Source organism: Antechinus flavipes, chromosome 4 (genome assembly GCF_016432865.1).
Source record: "Antechinus flavipes isolate AdamAnt ecotype Samford, QLD, Australia chromosome 4, AdamAnt_v2, whole genome shotgun sequence".
In the NCBI taxonomy this organism is placed as follows: domain Eukaryota; kingdom Metazoa; phylum Chordata; class Mammalia; order Dasyuromorphia; family Dasyuridae; genus Antechinus; species Antechinus flavipes.
In genome coordinates this window covers 114,040,951-114,061,344 of record NC_067401.1, presented here as the reverse complement: position 1 = coordinate 114,061,344, position 20,394 = coordinate 114,040,951, and the positions used below count along the sequence as shown (strand labels likewise).

The window sequence follows — 20,394 nt, the reverse complement described above, 5'->3', positions numbered from 1 at the left end:
CAGAAAGTTTCCACACTCTGAAGTCACCCCACACTAATAAAAACCACTGGTCCAAATCTTTCCATAAAGGAGAGAGTTGGGATAAAAATCACTATTCTCAATAGTTGCAAGAGAAACTCCTTGAGTTTAGATACATATAAGCTAGTCTTTCACCATCTATGGCCAAAATACATAAAAAGCTCCATCCTCTAGAATGGTGCTAGTTTTAATCATTTTTACATGAGTTACTTACCTGCATTTGCTTTAAGATCTTCAGGCGTCACCATGACAACAAATCGAATTGCACGTTCATTTCGAAACATCTCATAAGACCATCTACGGATAGATCTCATGCATTTCACTGCAGCAATGCCATTATTGGCAATGAGAACCTGAGAAAAAGTAAAAGAGTGAGGGGGGGGAGGGGGGTAGTGGGAGTAGAAATTTAGTCAATAATGGTAAAGATGATAAGGAAGAAAATCTCCATAGACCTCTCCCTTCTCTAAGCAAACCAAGATTACAAACAGGAATTAGTCAACTTAGAAGCCACCTCCCACATAAACAGAAGGATTTTATTTTTAAATGTTAATAAAGCATATATTATAATGTTCCCTAGATAAAACTAAATCTTGACAATTTTCTAGAGGGACAAGTCATAATTATACAGGTGTTGTTAGTTCTTCTACCAATGGCTTTTCTAAAGAGAAAAATACTAATCTTATATAAGTGATGTGCTATTAAATAAGTCCTTGCTTTGTGCACGGCATTGTGCTAAATTCTGGAGATACAAAGGCAAAAACAATCCCTGACCCTGAGCTTCACAGTCTCATGAGAGGAAGTAACATAGAATGCATATGCAAACAAAACATTAACAAGATAAATTAGATATATTCTCCAAAAAGTGCCACAAGTGTTTTCTACTGGCACTAGTATTACCTACACTCTACCAACAACCAGCAATTGTTTTAAAATGGTAAATTCATGCACATGTTGGGAGTGCTTGCTATCTTGGAGAGGTGGGAAGGGAGTACAGAGGGAGAAAAATCTGGAACACAAGATTTTGCAAAGGTGAATGTTGAAAACAATCTTTGCATGAAACTGGAAATGTAAAATACCATTAAAAAATAAACAAGTAAATAAAAATAAAATAAAATGGTGAATTCAGCACCCCAGAATCTGGAGTGTTATTCAAGGGAAAGGAGCACCAAGAACATCATCATGAAATTGGATTACCAATCTTTTACCTCCTAACCTCTCCCTTATAATCAGGCCTTCTATGCTTATGAAAAGAACAACAGGACAACAAAAGGAAAGGCTTTTAGAAGGAGCAAGTTAACAGAACACCCTAATTCACTTCTCTGGGCACCTGTAGGGTTGCTGTCTTCTTGTCTATAAGTTATCCCATCTGAGCCACGGTTTGAGTTTTCTCTCATAAATTATTCTTGCAATATGTCTGAAATGCCTTTATCAGACACATGTAGGATTTTTTCAAACCTCCTAATTGTCTTGGGGAAGTTTATAAATCAATATAACCTCAAACCATCTGTGATTTCCTACTTGTGCTCCTCTCACTAATATATTTTTTTTTTTTAAGAAGAGAGCCTATTTTTGACTCTGTCCCCAAATGATACATCAATGAGGAGTACCCATGGGCTATAGCCCTGTTTAGACCCTTGATCATGCCCAGCTCTGTGAAACCATAAAAGCACTCCAAAAGAAATAACATGCTCACCCTTTCATTTTTTATTCAACTGAAACAAAGTATTAAAAGATAGATATTCACTCCTTTTAGGAGTGAATATAGGATATTAGGATAGGAGACTACATTTAAAGATGCTTAAATCCCTTAGAAAGAATTACATAAAAACTCAGAAAATGCTGACATTATACACATTTCTAGAATTTCCCAGGCCCTAGACAACAGGACCCTAAATCTCATTCACTTAAAGGAAAAAAAAATAATAAAGTCACCAGTATTCACACAAACCTTACAACTTACCTTTTCAATCACTTTATTTCCCCCAAAACGAGTAACAAACTCTGCTGGAGAAGCAACAGTGAAATCTCTCTGAGAATCTATCTTCTTTCGGTCTCGGCCTTGTTTTACCAGGTGTAAGCCAGACATGCTGGACCTATATGGGGATAGAAATCATAACAATCTATAGAAAGGATTTTATCATTGAGAATAGTTCCCTAGTAGACCTACAGAATCCTTTCTCAATCAGACACACTGAAAGTTCACAGTTCAGATTAGCACCTCTTGGAAACAGTAAAATTTCCCCTCAAAATTATAAAAAAAAATTTTTTTCAACATCAAGGAAATCTGCCATGATTCACATAGAGGTTTTATAAAAAAGCAATACTATTGTAAGAAAATGGACAGATCTGTGGCTAAAAATCAAATAGAGAGGCAATTAAAAAATACAATCAGTTAAAGTTTAGAACTTAAAAAAAGATTTTAGAAACCACCTACTTCAATTTCCTCATTTTAGAGATAAGAAAAATGATGCTAAGAGAACTTAAGTGAACTGTACCATATAACACGCATATAAATTAGTGAGAAAGGAAGAACCCAGGTCTCCTAACAGCCAGGTCTGATGTTTTTCATACTACTCAATACTCCACAACTATTACTGGTTGAAGACCTAGGAACAGGAATCAGTTCTCAGTTTTTTGTTTTTGAAGGGGAAAGAGACTAGATACTAGTTTAAGAATAGCATTAACTCTGCATGTGAGCTGTAAGAAGAATAAGGAAACCAGTACAGAAGGTATCAAAGGTAGGCTGGGAGGAAGGAGAGCATGAAATTTATATAGCTGCCTGGGGGATTACTAGGAGGAAAATTCAAAATCACTGCAAGAGAAGCAGAAGAGTAGTGCAGAAGAGGGGGAGAAGGAGAATTATGATAAACTGAAATTTAAAGAAAGGCAAGAAGGATAAGGTGGGACCTCAGGTTCATGCCATATGTGCACTGGTTGAAGATGCTTAGCCTAGCAAGGAAAAAAAAATAAGAGGGGGAATAGTAACTTTCTTCAAGTAGCTGAAGGACTACCATATGGAAGAGGAAACTGACTTCTTGATTCTCAAAGGCAAAGCCAAGATCCATGTGTTAAAGTTGCAAGTTAACACAGTATTTTGTTAAGTTTTCATAATTTACTTTTATAAGATTTTGAATTCCATTTTTTTCTCCCTCCTTTTCCTATCTGAAAAATGATAAACAATCTGTTATAGATTATGCAAATACATTTAGTCCTGACAGAAGAAAAAACTGATCAATATTAGAGCTGTCCAAAGGAAAATACTGGGGTTTTCCACTCATTGAAAGTTTTCAAGCAAAAATTGGATAATCATTATTTTTTTCTTTTTTTGTTCTTTCTTTTTGCTAAAGCAATTGGGGTTAAGTGACTTGCCCAGGGTCACATAGCTAGAAAGTGTTAAATGTCTAAGACCATATTTGAACTCAGGTCCTCCTGACTTCAGGGTTGGTGCTCTATCCATTGTGCTACTTAGCTGCCCCCAGGACAATCATTATTGGTTAAGTTTCCAAGGAGATTCTTATTTAGGTATGGGTCAGACTAGATGGCCTCTGGAGTTCCTTTCAAATCAACATTCTCAAGAAAATATAGCCCTCATGAACATGACTAAATTATAAAAACCATACAATGCTGAAGGTCAGCAGGACAGAAAGCTGCTTCTCATAAACTAAGTGTACTTTCGTGGAAATCTTTCATGTTATACTCATTGTAATCCTCAGCCTTGAGAAAATACTTTGTAGCTCCAAATGTCAATAACCTATCAATTTCCTCACACTTCAGTGGAAAACAATTAATTATACGCAATGAGACACAAATTTAGGGACACAACCCATACAGAAATTTGTTTTGTTTGGTTCTGCAGGAGTTTTGCTTTTCTATTTTTCAGTGGATGGAAGAAAAAAATATGATTTGGGAAGGGGAGGAGGGAAGATGTAATTACAAATTAAAAAGAAAATGGCACAGTAAGCAAGCATTTCACTGAACGTCTAACAGGAAAATCTAACAGAAAATTTAACAGATAAATGTCTAACAGAAAAATAACACCATACAAGAGGATTCAACTGGAGAATTTCTATTATCCTTTTCAGCACTAACATTCTATGATTTTAAAATACAAAAGACAGTATATGATACAGTAGAAGGAAAACTGGTTTGGAATGGGAAGACATGGATTCAATCCAGACTTCACTACTTATTCCTTGTGACCTTAGCACATCACTTAACTTTATTCTGACTCTCAGTTGTGTTTTCTGTAAATTAAGAATTATATTAGAATACTTCTGATATCCCCCCCAGTTCTAAATCTATAACCCTATAAATTCAATAACCGGGGGAAAAAACAAAACTTGACACGGAAAGCGGGTTTTTATTCCATCACCTACTTCAATATCAAGTTCCTTCCAAAATCAAAAAAATGCAAGCTTCTTTTTTTTTTAATTATTATAGCTTTTTATTTACAAAACATATGCATGGGTAATTTTTCAACATTAACCCTTGCACAATCTTCTGTTCCAACTTTTCCCCTCCTTCCCCCCCCCCCTCCATTCCCTAGATGGTAGATAGTCTAATATAGGGGTCCTCAAACTACAGCCTGCGGGCCAGATGCGGCAGCTGAGGACGATTATCCCTCTCACCCAGGGCTATGAAGTTTCTTTATTTAAAGGCCCACAAAACAAAGTTTTTGTTTTTACTATAGTCCGGCCCTCCAACAGTCTGAGGGACAGTGAGCTGGCCTCCTATTTAAAAAGTTTGAGGACCCCTGGACTCTAATACATGTTAAATATGTTAAAGTATATGTTAAATACAATATATGTATACATATTTATACAGTTACCTTATTGCTCAAGAAAAATCGGATTTATTATATACCTCAACAATGATACTGTCTGAGGATGTATTCTGATGGAAGTGGATCTCTTAGATAAAGAGAGCTAATTCAGTTTCAATTGATCAAAGATGGGCAGAAGCAGCTACACCCAAAGAAAGAACACTGGGAGATGAATATAAACTGCTTGCATTTTTGTTTTTCTTCCCGGATTATTTATACCTTCTGAATGCAATTCTCCCTGTGCAACAAGAAAACTGTTCGGTTCTGCACACATATATTGTATCCAGGATATACTGTAACCTATTCAACATGTAAAGGACTGCTTGCCATCTGGGGGAGGGGGTGGAGGGAGGGAGGGGAAAAATAGGAACAGAAGTGAATGCAAGGGATAATGCTGTAAAAAATTACCCTGGCATGAGTTCTATCAATAAAAAGTTATTATAAAAAAAAAGAAAAGAAAAGAAAAATCGGATCTATAAAGAAGGTAAAAAAAAACCTGAGAAGGAAACTAAAAATGCAAGCAAACAATAACAGAAAGGTAGAAATGCTATGTTGGGGTCCACACTCATTTCCCATAGTTCTTTCTCTGGGTGTAGCTAGGTTCTGTTCATTACGGAACAATGGGAACTAGTTTGAATCATCTCATTGTTGAAGAGAGCCACATCCATCAGAATTGATAATTATATAGTATATATAGATATCTTGGAGAACATAGTCCAAACCTTTCACGTTTTAAAGAAAAAAAAAAAAAAAAAAAAAACAAGGCCCAGGAAAGGAGAAAAGATTTATCTAAATTCACAAAGCTACTTAATGGAAGGTCTAAATATAACCCGGGTCTTCTACCTTTGAACAAAGATCTTTTTTCCCATTACACTACAATTCCTCTCCACATTAAATATTTATACATTAGAAACAGAATGAATGTTCTCTACTTTCCTCTCCTGGGGTCTGCATTATTAGATTATTTTCTAGATGACACTAAAGAAAGACTTCCTCCTATCAAAGAATTCACTGCCCCCAAAATTTCCTCATACCACCTTCTTAATCTATATAAAATCTTATGAATTCAGGAATCCACATTCACCAAAGGAAGATTAACAATGAAAAACTATTGTTGGCTTGGGACCAAAATGTCTGATCCACCCACTAACGCTGAAAACCTGCCCTGGAATGGCTATACACTGTGTGCCTGTAAAATGCCATGCTGCCAACTGAAAAACCCTCTCACCACCTAGCTCCAACTGTGGATTATCATTTTTAAACCTAGTATTCTAATTAAATTTTCCCCAAAATACCACCCCATTCATTTTGTGATAAATAAATGAAAGCCCATGCCTAACAGAAAGACAAACTAGAACCTGGAATTTCCCAACTTCCACACCAAGTTCTCTTTGTATATTGTACTGACTCTCCAACAACAAATTATATTTATATAACACCTTACTAATCACAAAAAGTTCTGCCTGCCTCTAAACACCTACAGCAGAAGGACAGGGAATAAAATCAGAGAATAAAAAACTTTTTAAGCAGTGATTGATCAGTATAAAACATTAAGGAGCAATGAAAGGATGCAGCTTTCATTTTCTGGGATCATTTGGGCTCTTTCATGAAGATCCTCTATTTCTCATTTTCTCCTATCTTTCTCTACTTTTCCTGTCTCCACCAGTTATCTCCTATCTCTCCCCTTTTCTCTATCTCTTCTAACTTCTTTCTCTTGCTAGTTCTCCACTTTCATCCTTCTTGAATTTCTTTTTCATCTTCTATCACTTCGCTTATCACAAATTTTCAGTAGTTGCTAGGCCTACACTCCAAGGACGTGAATGACAAAAAGACATGGCAATATTTTATAATAGCCCTTTTTATGGCAGCAAAGAACTAAAAACAAGCAGATGCCCATCAATTAGGAAATGGCTAAACAAATGATGATACATGAATGTAATGTAATATTATTGAATAGTAAGAAATGACGAATATGGCATAAACAGATATGAACGCAAAGACAATAAATACAACTACAATAATATAAATGGAAAGAATAATTAAAAAATAAATGCAGCAAAATTATAATTTTTGAAGCTTTAGTCTCAAAGATGAGATAAGAGAAGACACACAAGCCCTCCTGATTTTTTAGTGAGGTGGGAGACCACGGACATGAAACACTGCATATAACATCAGGCCTTTTTTGATATGATTTATTATGCTAAGTTTCCCCCACACACACACACACATTTTTTCTTCTTTAATACAAAGGACTACTCTCTGGAATAGTTCAAAGAAAGAGAAAATAAGAGATGAAGATAAAAACAAAGGATAAAATAAAAATTCTAATTTTTTTATTGACATTAAATAAAGTAAAAGAGACTCCTTCCCATGACACTTAATGTAAATTCACAATACTCCCCCACTTCCCTTCATATACTTAATGTTTGAGCTAAAACAGGGATCTAGCTGTTCCTTAATCCCAACATATCATCTCCATGTATTCAAAGAGGCTGCCCTCTCATCACCTCTGATCCTTGATGTTCAGTTCAGGTGACAATACTTCCTGATCCCTTGCCCAGTGAAAATATTCTCTCTCTCCCTCCTTAAATTTCCCCAAAACACTTTATCTGGATCTCCATTGCCCCACCATTATATTTATACTCATATATCATACTTCTTTATGTTACATACAAAGTTCCCTTCCCCTGTGGTGATTTTCTTCTTTTAAATATAATATATAGATGGCTCTCTCTGGGAGAAAGCAGGTTTCTCAGGGAGGTTTTCTGGAGGCAGCCTTACTATCAGTTCAGATCAATAATTACCCCAAATGCAGCCAGGTAATAAAAGTTCAGATCTTTTATTGTCTCCAATATAGCTTAGAAGCCTATCTCTCTGCTTGGTTCCAAGAGCTCTTGCAGCTTTGTCCTTTGCTTCTGCCTCTGCTTTCTTCAGCCTCCAATTCAGCTCCACTCTCCATGTAATTCAGTTGAATTCTCTCAACTGGGCTTATATATGACTCTTTTGAGAGAATGGGATTATGGATTTTCTCCCAGAGTGCTCTCTGGCCCTAAGAGCTTCAAGGGAAGTGTGAATTCATAAAGTTACAAAATTTACTTTGTGAATCTCTGGTACTTGTGAATTCCCAGTAAAGGTGTAAACACAAGCATTGTATCAATTAGTTCTACTTAGTACCTTGTTTCAGGTTCTGGCCCAAAACATCAACTCTAATGAGTTAGCAGTTTGTAAAGACTCCAACATCTCCCCCTTTTTTTGTTTTAGAACATAGGATGGTCATGACCTCCCTGACTTCCTAAGGAGGTGAGAACCCCCCCAAAAAAGTGATCATGTCTTCCCTGACACCTCAGGAAGGGAGATGAAAACACCAAAGGAAATAGGAAGTCAAATCAGATTAGCGGGTTTCTGAAAGGGCTCACTAGAAACAAGTACATATAAATCCATCAATATGGGCCGGAACTTCGAAACAGTTATACATGGTATACATAAATCCATCAATACGGGAGGCATTACACATAATTTACATAAGCACATAGCAATATAACATAGGCTAGTAGTAATGTAACAAATAGCATGAATCAACATGAAAATTTAAGTACTGCAATAGTCTCATCAACAATTTTTCATCTCAAGAAATCCAATGATTCTGGCAATTACATAAAATACATAAGCACATAGCAATATAACACAAGCTAGTAGTAATGTAACAAATAACATGAATCAACCTGAGAATGTATACATGTCCTTAAGTCCTAGAAATAGTCCAAAAGGAATCCATTGTCCATTATTTCATGTGCCAGGAATCCAATAGTTCCTGTAAGCTCTGAAGTACTTAATTTTAATCCTATCTGCTGTAAAATGTCTCTTCCCCACAGAATGATGGGGATTTTTTCAACCACAAAAGGCGTAAATACTCACGTTTCATTTTCAAATGTCCATTTCATAGGGGCAGCACTAACTTCTGCTGTTATTGATCCTCCTACACCAGACATGTAGGTGTCTGCCTTAATCTTTGGCCAGTGACTGGGCCAGCTGGCACCTCTAATGACAGTACGATCTGCACCCATGTCTAACAATCCTTTTAATGGTATTCCATTCACATAAATAGTGAACACAGGTCGGTCATCTGTCACAGGTGCAATCCAAAATATTCTTGGACTCTGCTGCTTGAAGTCAGAATCTGGGCAACCACCATCAGATTGTCTATTAGGAGTATGTAACAGTATGCCTGATGCTACTACTTCTCCTGGTTGATAAATCACAGGTTCTCTACTTATGTTATTGACTGGGATATTAGCTACAAATTCCCCAGTTTCCCACATCAGTGTATGGATGGACACTGTTTTGTAAGCACCCTCAGGAGGTGAAATGGTCAAGCCTACTGTGCCTGGAGGCAAGGGATCCATAGGCTGGACAGGAACAGATTTCACCTCTCCAGGGGATATCTCAGTAGTCTCTACTGCATACAATTCTGTTTTTCCTAATTGCAATCCCCTTTTCCCCTCCGATTGCCTTTTGGCTGATTGATTGTGTAATCTCCTTCTTCCATCTGTTTGCCTTTTGGTTGACTGATCATATCTTACTATTGAATTTTTAAAGACTCTCTGGGTGTAACCTTGGCTGCCATTTTGCCCCACCTGGGGTCCTGAAGCTGGGCCCCGCCTCTCATTTCCCTGAGTCAATCTACATTCAGAGGCCCAGTGAAAGCCTCGGTTACATTTTGGACATGAGGTTTGGGGTTTTCTCTCACCCTGTCTTCTCACTCCATCTCTATTTCTACAATGAGCTCTCAAATGTAAAACTTTTCCACACTGAAAACATCTACGAGTTTCTCTAGAAGTCCCTTGCCAAGAGGGACCCTCTCTTTCCATGTTCATCATAGTCTGGGCATAATAAGCATTTGTGCCCACTGTGGCACAGCGTCTTATGATCTCCTCTAAAGAAGCATCTTTGTCTAGCCCCTATATAATTCTTTTGCAAAACTCATTGGCATTTTCCTTAGTCAAATGTCTAGTCATTATTTCTGTTGCTTCATTGTCTCCAATGGTTCTTATTACATCTGTTTGCAAATGTCCCACAAAATCTGCAAAAGGTTCATTGGGATCTTGCTCTATTTTTGTAAAAGCTTTACTTCCATCTTGATGTCCAGGGAGAGAATTCCAAGCTTTTATTGCAGCCTTAGAAATTTGCTCATACACTGTTATGGGATAATAAATCTGTTCTGAACTCTCTGCATACTGACCTTCACCAGCTAGTTGATGAAAAGCAACTTGTACAATAGCTCCTGTTTGTCTATTGCGTTGGGCTTGAATCCTACATAATTCATGATACTCTGAAAGCCACAACAAATTTTGTCCCAGTTCTAAGCAGGTCCTCGCTATGGATTTCCAATCATTTGGGGTTAAGATTTCATAAGACAAATTATCTAGTAACATCTTCACATAAGATGATGTAGCCCCATAAAGAGTGCAACCCTTTTTCAAATCTTTAATTTTTTCCAAATTAAAAGAAGTGTATTTTCTCTCTCTTTTTGACCTGAAGAGTCAAGCTTTTCAATCACAGGACATGCATTTATAAAATCAGATATATCTTCTCCTTCATTTTTTGCCTTAATTAATGCCTTTTCTAATCTTGTCATATTCTGCTTCACAGGAGACGCTGATTGTGTTTCTGCCTCTCTCCCTCTCCCTTCTTCCTCCACCCATGAAGGGTTAATTGAGGAGGGAGGGTCATGAGATGTGGAATGATCTAATTCCTCCTGCTGTTTAGTATCACACTCAGAATTGTAATTAACTCCATTCTCATCTGATTTGTCCTCCTTTTCACCTAGTAAAGTTGGCACTTCTCCCTCCTGCACTTTCTTTTTCTTCATTCTAACACTTAAATAACTTCTTATAGCCAATTGTATTAAATTATATGTATTAAGTATGTCTTTGAAAATTGCATTTTTATTGCAGAATTGACAAAGATCCTCTCCTTCTAATTTCCACTCCATTGAATTTAGATTAGATTTGTAGTATTCACCCAGTTTTTCTCCTATTAATTTCCACTCGTCTAAATCTAATTCTTTTTCCAGAGAGAAACAAGGATATATGTTCTTAACAGTTTCTAAAAGTTAGCAGTTTGTAAAGATTCCAACATTCCCCTTCAGTAAACAATAAATTTTTTGAAGCCAGGGTCTATTCCAATTTCCATATTTTTGTCCTCAGAATCTAGTAAAGTGAATTAACTCATTTGTTCACCCTAACAACCTCCTTAAGTGGGAAGTATAACTAACACCTCTATTTTACAGAGAAGAAAAAAATTAGGCTCAGAAAGTGATTTATTCAAAGTAACATATTTAACAAATGCAGAATCCAGACTCAAACTATATCTTTCTGACTCCAACTTCAAAGCTCATTCTACACAGAAGAGTAGTAGTAAAGACGGATTTCTGTTCTAAAAGGGAAAAAAAAGCTACTTCAGTACAACTTGATATATTTTTCTTTTGGCCTCATTTCTTTTAAATTGTGGGTCTATGAGCTGGTGCCTATTTACATGAATAGACAAGAATCTATCTATGTTACTTACTCTGATCATAACTAATAATTAGCTGTAGTTCACTTGAAAACAAAAGACCCAGTGTTCTCAGGAGAGAAATGTGGATAAAAAAGGTGGGAGGAACTTGTCATGAAGAAACTATGGTCCATAGGTATGGCAACAAGCAATCATTCCTTTAAAAGCAGTTGATGCTTGCTTCACCATTCTGGCACTGACTTCCAAGGAAATATATTCTAAATACACACTTCACAAATCTGCATTTAAGGACCTATAGCATTACCTTTCAAAGAAAAAGCAGAACAAATTAAATTCTTTTTTTTTTAATTATAGCTTTTTATTGACAGAACATATGCATGGATAATTTTTCAACATTGTCCCTTGCAATCACTTCTGTTCCAACTTTTCCCTTCCCTTCCTCCACTCCCTGCTCTAGATGGTAGGCAATCTCATACATGTTAAAACTGTTAAAGTATATCTTCAATACAATATATGTGTACTCATCTGGACAGTTCTCTTGTTACACAAGAAAAATTGGATTCAGAAGGTAAAAATAACCTGGGAAGAAAAACAAATATGCAAGTAGTCCATTCATTTCCCAGTCTTCTTTCTCTGGGTGTAACAGAGAACAAATTAAATTTTAACTTTCCCTCCTACTTCCATCATAGCTTGGCTTTTTCAGAAACACAAGGATCCATTCCATAATTGAATTGCAATACCTTGGCTAATGTAGATTCTGTTAACATAAGATATAATTAAAATTCTTTGTATTTTCAGTATTTCCTAGTAACAAGGAATTAGTCAAGTCAATAGGACTAGAAGGTGGGATACTGAGAGAAAGAAAAGGAAATAGAAAAAAAAAGTTTCTCCACTTTTATAAACTGGAGCAGGACCTCACATAAAGGAATGAGAAGCTGTGAATTTCTTGAGAAACTAGTTCTGTGCACCACACACTCATGCTTAATACCTGTTAGACCTAACTCCCCTGTGACCTACAACAAGAAATATGGCTCTCCTGGGCCTAATTTTCCTCTTCTATGAAACAAGCAGGAGGGCCCGGTGACTTCCCAAGCCCTTTTCAGCACTCACTATTCTATGACTGCCATAGCACAGAGATCACACACACAGATGCTGATCACATCTCAACATCAAAGTTACCCTTGCTGTGCTCCACATATCTAGACTTCACCAGTCCAGCTGCTGCCTCCATATGTGTAAAATGAAGGGAACAAGCTAAGTGATCTCACTTTAAATCCGATAAAATAAGATGGGAGACACCCATTCCCTGGTACTTGCCTAACAGCCTGCTGGAAAACTAAGCTGCCCCAACATGAGGACTCCTATACAGAATAGCAGCTCCCAATCTTTCTTTCTGAATAAGGCAGGTTTTCATCAGAAGGAATGACAAGGAGTCAAGAAATCTGAAAAATCTGAAAAATCTATGCTGCAAATTCAATCAAGAGCAACTATTCAAAATAAGACATACTCTGTTTTTCCTGCTGAAGAAAAATTAAAGTTTTTATACATACTCATAACTCAAAATCTACATGTTGACCAATATATCCTTACTTTTAAAGTCAACCCTGGCTTCCGGCAATCAGCTAGAACAAATTAGTTCTTTCTCCTGAATTCATTCCTCTACAATTCATATAAACTCGAAAATTATTTTTGCTACAATACTGACTATTCACTTATAGTTCCTTGGCTCTGGATAAGTGGGTGTCAAGAATTAAACAATATCTAATAACAAGAACTGGAATTTCTATGAAAATAAATAGAGAATTTAATTTGGTTCTCACCACAACTCTATTTGGAAGGTATGAGAAGTATTATTATCCTTATTTTAGAGATCAATACAGCAATATTAAGTCAGATATCTTGTAAACATCAGAGGCAGAATTCAAATGGAGCAGTTTTCTAATTTCAAATTCAGTGCCCTTTCTACTATACCACAATAAACAGATTTTCAGTTTTCAGAGACATGCCAAAAAGGGCAAATGCAAAATATAAGATAGTTGAATCCTTAAGATAACAAGTGACAAAATCCACACAATATTTAAAAGTTGTTTCAATGTTTAATAAATAGCAAATAATTCTAGGAAAAATTAGCAAGAGTTCTAGATTTGCAATTAGAAAATCTACAATAAAACCCCAGTCCTTTTATCCTTTTATTTGTGTGTGTGTATGCACGCGTGCACCTGTGTATGTGTGTATATATATATATGCAAATGTAAGCCACTTGTGTACATACTTATGTATTTGACTTTGAAAACCTCATTTTATGGACCACTTTCATTAGAGGATTGATCCAAATGATGTTTGATGTCCCTTTCTGCTCTAAATTCTATCAAACAACTTAACTATTATTAAGGGTCCATTGGTATTTACCTAATGGCCTATTGGATATCTTGAACTTTTCCAATGTTGATACAAACAGCAGTACTAAATATCATTGAGTTTTTTTTATTTTCTTTGTAAAAATTGTTTCAACTTGCACTTGAGTATAATGATCAGAGTAAAATAAATGAACAGATAAAACTACATCTTAAAGCACGCACAAGTTATTTTAGTCAACAGCCATTCCACCATTTTCTCAGATGGGGCATGTCTAAGGCACTAGAAAAATTCACCAGGGTACATGACAACAAAGAGATGAAGAAAGAAAAGGAAGGAGGAAAGAAGGAAGTAAAGGAAGTATTAAGTGCTTACTATGTATCAGACTCGGTGTTAAGCACTTAAGAAATATCTTATTTAATCCTCAAAGCAGCCCTGTGAGATAGGTACTTCTTCCTCCACCCCAGTGACAAGTAAGAAACTTTTATTCATGCTACTTCCACAATGCCACCTGAATCCATTCCTCCTTTTCTGTGTCAAATGACACCAATCTAGGTCAAGCCCTTATTCTTGCCTGGACTATTATAAGAATCTCCTAACTTATCAGTCTCTGGAGTTCTCCCCTACAATGTTTCTAGTTCTTAAGTTATAGTTTTGTTTATGTCACTCCCATGCTCAAAAACCTTCTGCAGCTTCTCATAATGCCTCAACATTACATTCAAGATCCCTCTCCAGTCCATTCTTCACTCAACTGTTAAAGTGGTCCTCATAAAGCATAGATCTGACCATTATCCATATTCCCCTTACCCCCATCTTCAGTCAATACATTCCATGGGCTTCCTATCACTTCAGGATCAAATATCAAATCACTTTTCTAGTCAGTCATCTTACAGTTTACTCCTATACTGTGAGCCAGCGACATCGGCCTCCTCTATCACACTCCATTCTTTCTTTGCTCTAGACATGTTCACTACCTATCTCCATACCTGGAATTCTCTTAGTAAGGCACTCTGGTATGCATTGGGGATACAAAGAAAAACAAAAGAAAGACACTGATCTCAAGAAGCTCACAGTCTAATGGGAAAGACAACTGATAAACTATTTCTGCCTCTTGACTTCCCTGGCTTCCTTCAGAAAGTTCAAGATAAAATTCCATCTTCTATAAGAATCTTTTTGCATATCAGTTATTGTTGTTGCATATTGCAATTAATGCTAGTGCCTTTCTTCTGCTTATTATCTCCAATTTAGCCTGTACATAGCTTGTTTATACATAGTTGTTGGCTTATTGTCTGCCTATTAGACTGTGAGCTTCATGAGAGCAAAGAGGCTCTTGTTTTCCTTTCTATCTCTAGCACTTAGCACAGTTACAATATGAACTTCTTAAGTGTTCACAAATTGACTGAGCATTCACACTCTAATCCCAATTTACCTTTCTGGTCTTATTTCCCTCTCTATTCAATATAACAAAATTGTCTCTCAGTAATAACAATATTTGACATTTACATGGCATTTTGTGACTCACAAAGTGCTTTATAAACATTATCTCATTTGAACTTTGAAAAAAGTATAATAGACATGATTATAACCATTTGGTAGATGAGAACATTGAAGAACATGAAGGTTAAGTGACTCACCCATGACCATGAAACAGTAATATTAATAACATTTTGAGCCTCAGTGACTAGAAACTGTAAGAGTCAAGAGACAGTGTTTAAAGCCAGGTAGGTCACTCACATCAAATTTTTCCATACCACAATGACTCTCAGAAAAATGAGACAGGTGGTCAGGAGATAATGATCTCTAGTAAGGGGATCAAAAATCACAGTGATTTTTTAAATGGGCAACTGGGCTATGTCAAATTTTAGGTCCTTCTTCAGTAGAGGATGCAACTACAAGAGTTTCAATTGACACTAGCCTAAGTTCCAACAACAGAAATTAGGAAACTTCCAAAGCAAGACACAGATAATCTCATCATATCACTGTCAACTGTCACAGCCACCTTTCCAGAGATCCAGACACACAGTTTAGAAGGCTGCAGCAGCTGCACAAAGCTATCACCACAAAAGTACAGCAGCAACCAAATATAATGGTAGGGCACTGGTGCCTCTCCTTCATTACAGGATTACTTAAGAGATCTATGCAAAAGAAGACTGTTTCCTGCCCAAACAACCAGCCCCAATGAGTACAACTTTATGCCACAAAGCCAGATCTGGAAGCCACAGTTTACTTTCTATAATGCTAAAATGCTAAACATGTTAATAGGTCCTTCTCTCAAATCCATAGATATCCTAATTTTTCTATAAAGTCAAGAGCAGATTCTCTAGATAGATTTGATTGTTTTTAAGCTTTATTTTCTCTTAAATAGACTTCATTAAGTCACTGGGCTCAATGTCTGATTCAATCTACTCCCAGTTCAAGGATCAGCTATCATTAGCCAAAAAACTGCTGGGGGGTTTTTTAAACATATTATTAACAACAACCAAAAAAAAAAGCAACTGAGACCTTACCTTTGGAGCATGTGATACCTCATTTCTTTATTTTCCTCTGCAGAATCCTCCATATCAGTCTAGAAAAGGGCTAGCAGATTTTTCTTCAGATTTCTGTCTTGTAAACACAAGCTGCAGCTCCTCCTCCCTCCTGTCAGAGCTGCTTAAAACCCAGGACAGAGATCATGCATGTCCTGGCTTTCTCCTGGTCCTCTTTTGGCCAGGCTGAAGTACCAGTACTTGTAGATTGCTCCCAATAACAGCTTTTAAGTCTTTGTCCCTTATTCTGGCATTTCCCCACTTCTTTCCTCTTAGCCTATTCCCCAAAATATTTGACTTACACAAGAGTTAGTCGATTTCCCAGAGGGATTGATAGGGGTGGAGAGAAAATATAAAAGATTATGTAACTGGAAAGCAAGGCTGACAGCTCTATTCTTGCTGCAACAGACATTTCTCAGCAGCGGTCATTCTCCCCTAACAGCCACCAGAGCAAACCTCCAAAGCTTCCACTAGCTGCCAAGAGCACATGACAGGCGTGAATCCAGGCAAAGAAAGAGGTAAGACAAAGTTTAAAAGGGCAGGAAACCAATCAGAGCAAATAAGAGCATCCAGAAACCCATAGAAAAGTCAGCACATACTAAGCAGGTAATATTAGAAGGAAAAAAGGGACTCTCAAAGTCCATGCATAACTACAACAGTAGGTCAGAGATAACAAAGAACCATTCAAAGACTACATACTTTTGAGCAAGACAAACAAATGCTAAACCAGTGCAGATTCCTCTGATCTAGGGACAAACACCCCTCAGGAGAATTTTTTCAAGAATTACTGTCATAAGCTAAGATCCTGTGGATAGAAACAAAACTGAAACCAGTAAAAATGAGATGTAAAGCAGTTGAAATAGATGGTACTATGAGAGCAATTCAGGAGGAAAAGAAACCCCAGGGACGTACTTCAGAGAAACAGACCCAAACTAGCTTAAACAGAGAGGAGGACTCTTATCTGGGAATATAGCTGGAAAAGGCACATGGTTAGGTAGCTAGAACAGGCTCGTATAAAGCCTAGGGAGTCCATTCTGATAAATGGACAGACAAAGCAAAAAACCATATAGCAAAGGAAGAAACCCTGCCCTAAAAAGAAATCCTTTATCTGTCAAATATTACAAACAGAAGCTTGAGAGAGGCAGCGCCACCTCGTGTTGGAAGAGAAACAAAAGGCCCTGGCCACTACCCATACCCATGGTTATGCCATCATTTGCTGGTTATTCCCAAGTCAATTCATCAGAGTCAACTTTGCCACGCCATCTCTTTCCCTATACTATCAGACTGTTCAGAAAAACCATCCATCTTTAAGAACATTTAAAAAATGCAATTTCTTGTTGATCAGATACTAATGCCCTGTGCTTTGACAGGATTACAACAGATCTGGTACAAATGAGATCAGGAATAGATAAAAGCTATCATTTTAGGTTTAAAAAAAAAAAAAAAGACACTCAAAAGACCTAGTGTTGCCCACCCCTCCACAATCATCAGACAAGCAAAGAGGTAGATCCCTGGCGTCTCATACTATTTCTGTCAGCCACTTTGCAACATTCATTTATTCATTCAAGAAATTTATTAAGCATGTATTATGTGCAAAGCATTGTGCTCAGACTCTGAGAAACATTTTAAAAAGACAGCACTTCACAATGCCTGTCAAGTCAAATTTCCTTCCTCCCTACATATATCTGAGAAGAACTAGTCTAGCAAGTAAAAACAGCCTGCCTCCACTCCCTCCCCACTTCCACTTCATGTCTCTCTACAGCACAGGTCAGGCTGCCAAGGACACAGTTCTAGGGCCTTTATTAAGGACAATCTGTGGTCTGACCCAACAACAGCCTCGCCTCATCTTCCCTCCTCTCTCTCTCTCTCTCTTTCTCTCTCTCTCTCTCTCACACACACACACACACACACACACACACACACACTCCTATGTGTCTCCCCCAGTGTAAACAGTGTATTAAAATAAAATCATTCCTTGTCTTTGTTACAATGAGTTCAACATCCTGGAAGCCAATGAAGGACTGGTTGCAGAACAAAAGTAGGTCATTTTGCACATCAGGAAATCCACTCATGAATCCACACATACAGAGTACTCCTGTTACCCTCTCCCTTCCTTTTAAAAACATGCTCATTCTAAGGCAAAAGAATAGCCCTGTCTACCAAGAAGCCCAAACACAAAGCCAAAGTCTCTTCTCGTTTGCAATCGTGACAACAGGACACAGGAAAGACAGCAAGTCTCCAGGCACAGGTACCCCGTTCTCTTCCATGATGAACAGATGGGCAAACACATACCTGATGCCAATTCCAGCTAAGAGCCCACACTGATCCCAGCATTGTAACATGCCAAGCTCCAAAGATGACGTAGCAGTTTATCCCAAAGACAGTGATGCATTCGCTGGTTTGGTTGCAATGCAGTCTGAAATATACTGCAGCGCGCACGCACACACACACACACACACACACACACACACACACACAGAGTTTTCTTGTACATTAGGCTTTTTAGAAGCAACAAGGAAACTCAGATTATACTTCTTGCAATGGCTCCCTTAAATCCACAGAATTTCAATGGGGAACTAAGCACAAAAGCAGACACTGCCCTTTCAACATCATCTGGCTGTCTTGTCCCTCAGTCATAATATAAGAAAAAACATGGGCACAAAAACAAATGGGAAAAAAAGGACCAAAACGCAAAGTCAATACATACTCTTGTCCTCATCTTCCCTAGCTACAAAAGAGAATATAATGTGTTGCCCACCCTTCAAGAGATGTAACTCTTGGTCAAAGACTCAAATATAAGATGCTTATATACAATCATTGGTATGAAGGTTATTTCCTGTCAGACAATTATAAATCATTGTTCCACTATTTAATTACTGGAATTCACCCCATCTGAAGATGCCAAATCTACATTCCTTTGTACTGCTGTTATATATTAATTATTAAATATTAAAAGCACAATAAAAGATTTTAATTCTGTCAAGAGTTTTGTAGATGTCATGTATATTAATTTATGAGGGGGAAAAGGGAACAGAAGTGTGATGAGGGACTGTAGACTTTTAAGTTTAAACTGCATATTGAGTCTAAACAGGCTATCAGATAAAAGGCATTGGAATGGAATTTAGGAACAGAAATCTTCCTAATTCTAGACCCTACATGCCACAAACAAGGCCACTTTGCTGTTATTTATTATTATTATTATTATTATTTTTTGCTAAGGCAATAGGGATTAAGTGACTTGCCCAGGGTCACACAGCTAGAACATATTAAGTGTGTGAGGCCAAATTTGAACTCAGGTCCTCCTGACTTTAGGGCTGGTGCTCTATCTACTGCACCATCTAGCTACCCAGCCTTGCAGTCATTTTCAAGGCTATTCTTTCCTGGTTCTGCTTATATGTGACCACTCCTACTCAGTCTCCTTTGCATCTCTTAGAATCCCAAAACTTCCTCCTACAAAAAAGCTCTTCCTGATCCAGCTCCCCCCTCCCCAGGTGCTAGAACCTTCCTGGGGAAAGTTATCCTGTAGCATATATTTTGCAGATATAATGGGCAATTCTGGCATTGTTAATTGCAGAACAGATGATAATCGATATTTCCTACTCATCAAGTGTTTTCTACATCAATGAAGTCATAGATATGTTCCAAAAAACAGACATGCATATATGTCTGTATACATGTATATACAGATACATACATATACACATTGTACATACACATTTTCCAATGGGATGCAACTTCTCTAAGTTCATTTCTGTAAGTACTAAGTGAATAAGCTTATTGCCTGCCTTTTTTGCTGAATCATCATCTGTAACCCCTCCACAAACTGTGCCAGGTATGGCCCATAATTGTCCTCAGCCACTTTCTCTGCCCTCTACAGTGTCTCTCAGGGATCACCTCAGATTCCATGGGCGTGACTATCCATCTATATAAACTAATAATTAATCTACATCCAGCCCAGCCCTCCTATGTCTCCTGAACCCCAACACTACATCATCAACTCCCTGCTATATATCTCAACCTATATGATCTATAAGTATTATTTATACACACACACACACACACACACACACACACACACATAAAAAAATCAGTGGAACAAAGCAAAGTTTTTTCACCTTTTTTTTTTGGTTTGGTTACTTTTTTCTCCTCATATCTTTTTTC

General features: G+C 37.3%; 1 protein-coding gene across 1 annotated transcript in view; it reads right to left on the bottom strand.

The window, feature by feature from the left end:
* The window catches only part of ACACA (acetyl-CoA carboxylase alpha), a 217,361-nt gene that overhangs the window by 181,652 nt on the left and 15,315 nt on the right, over nucleotides 1–20,394 (bottom strand). Inside the window, exons 2-3 of the mRNA XM_051994076.1 lie at nucleotides 1,979–2,111; nucleotides 233–371 (exon numbers count right to left, since the gene is read on the bottom strand). Coding sequence (XP_051850036.1) covers nucleotides 233–371; nucleotides 1,979–2,111 — 272 coding nt within the window. The remainder of the gene's footprint in view (nucleotides 1–232; nucleotides 372–1,978; nucleotides 2,112–20,394) is intronic.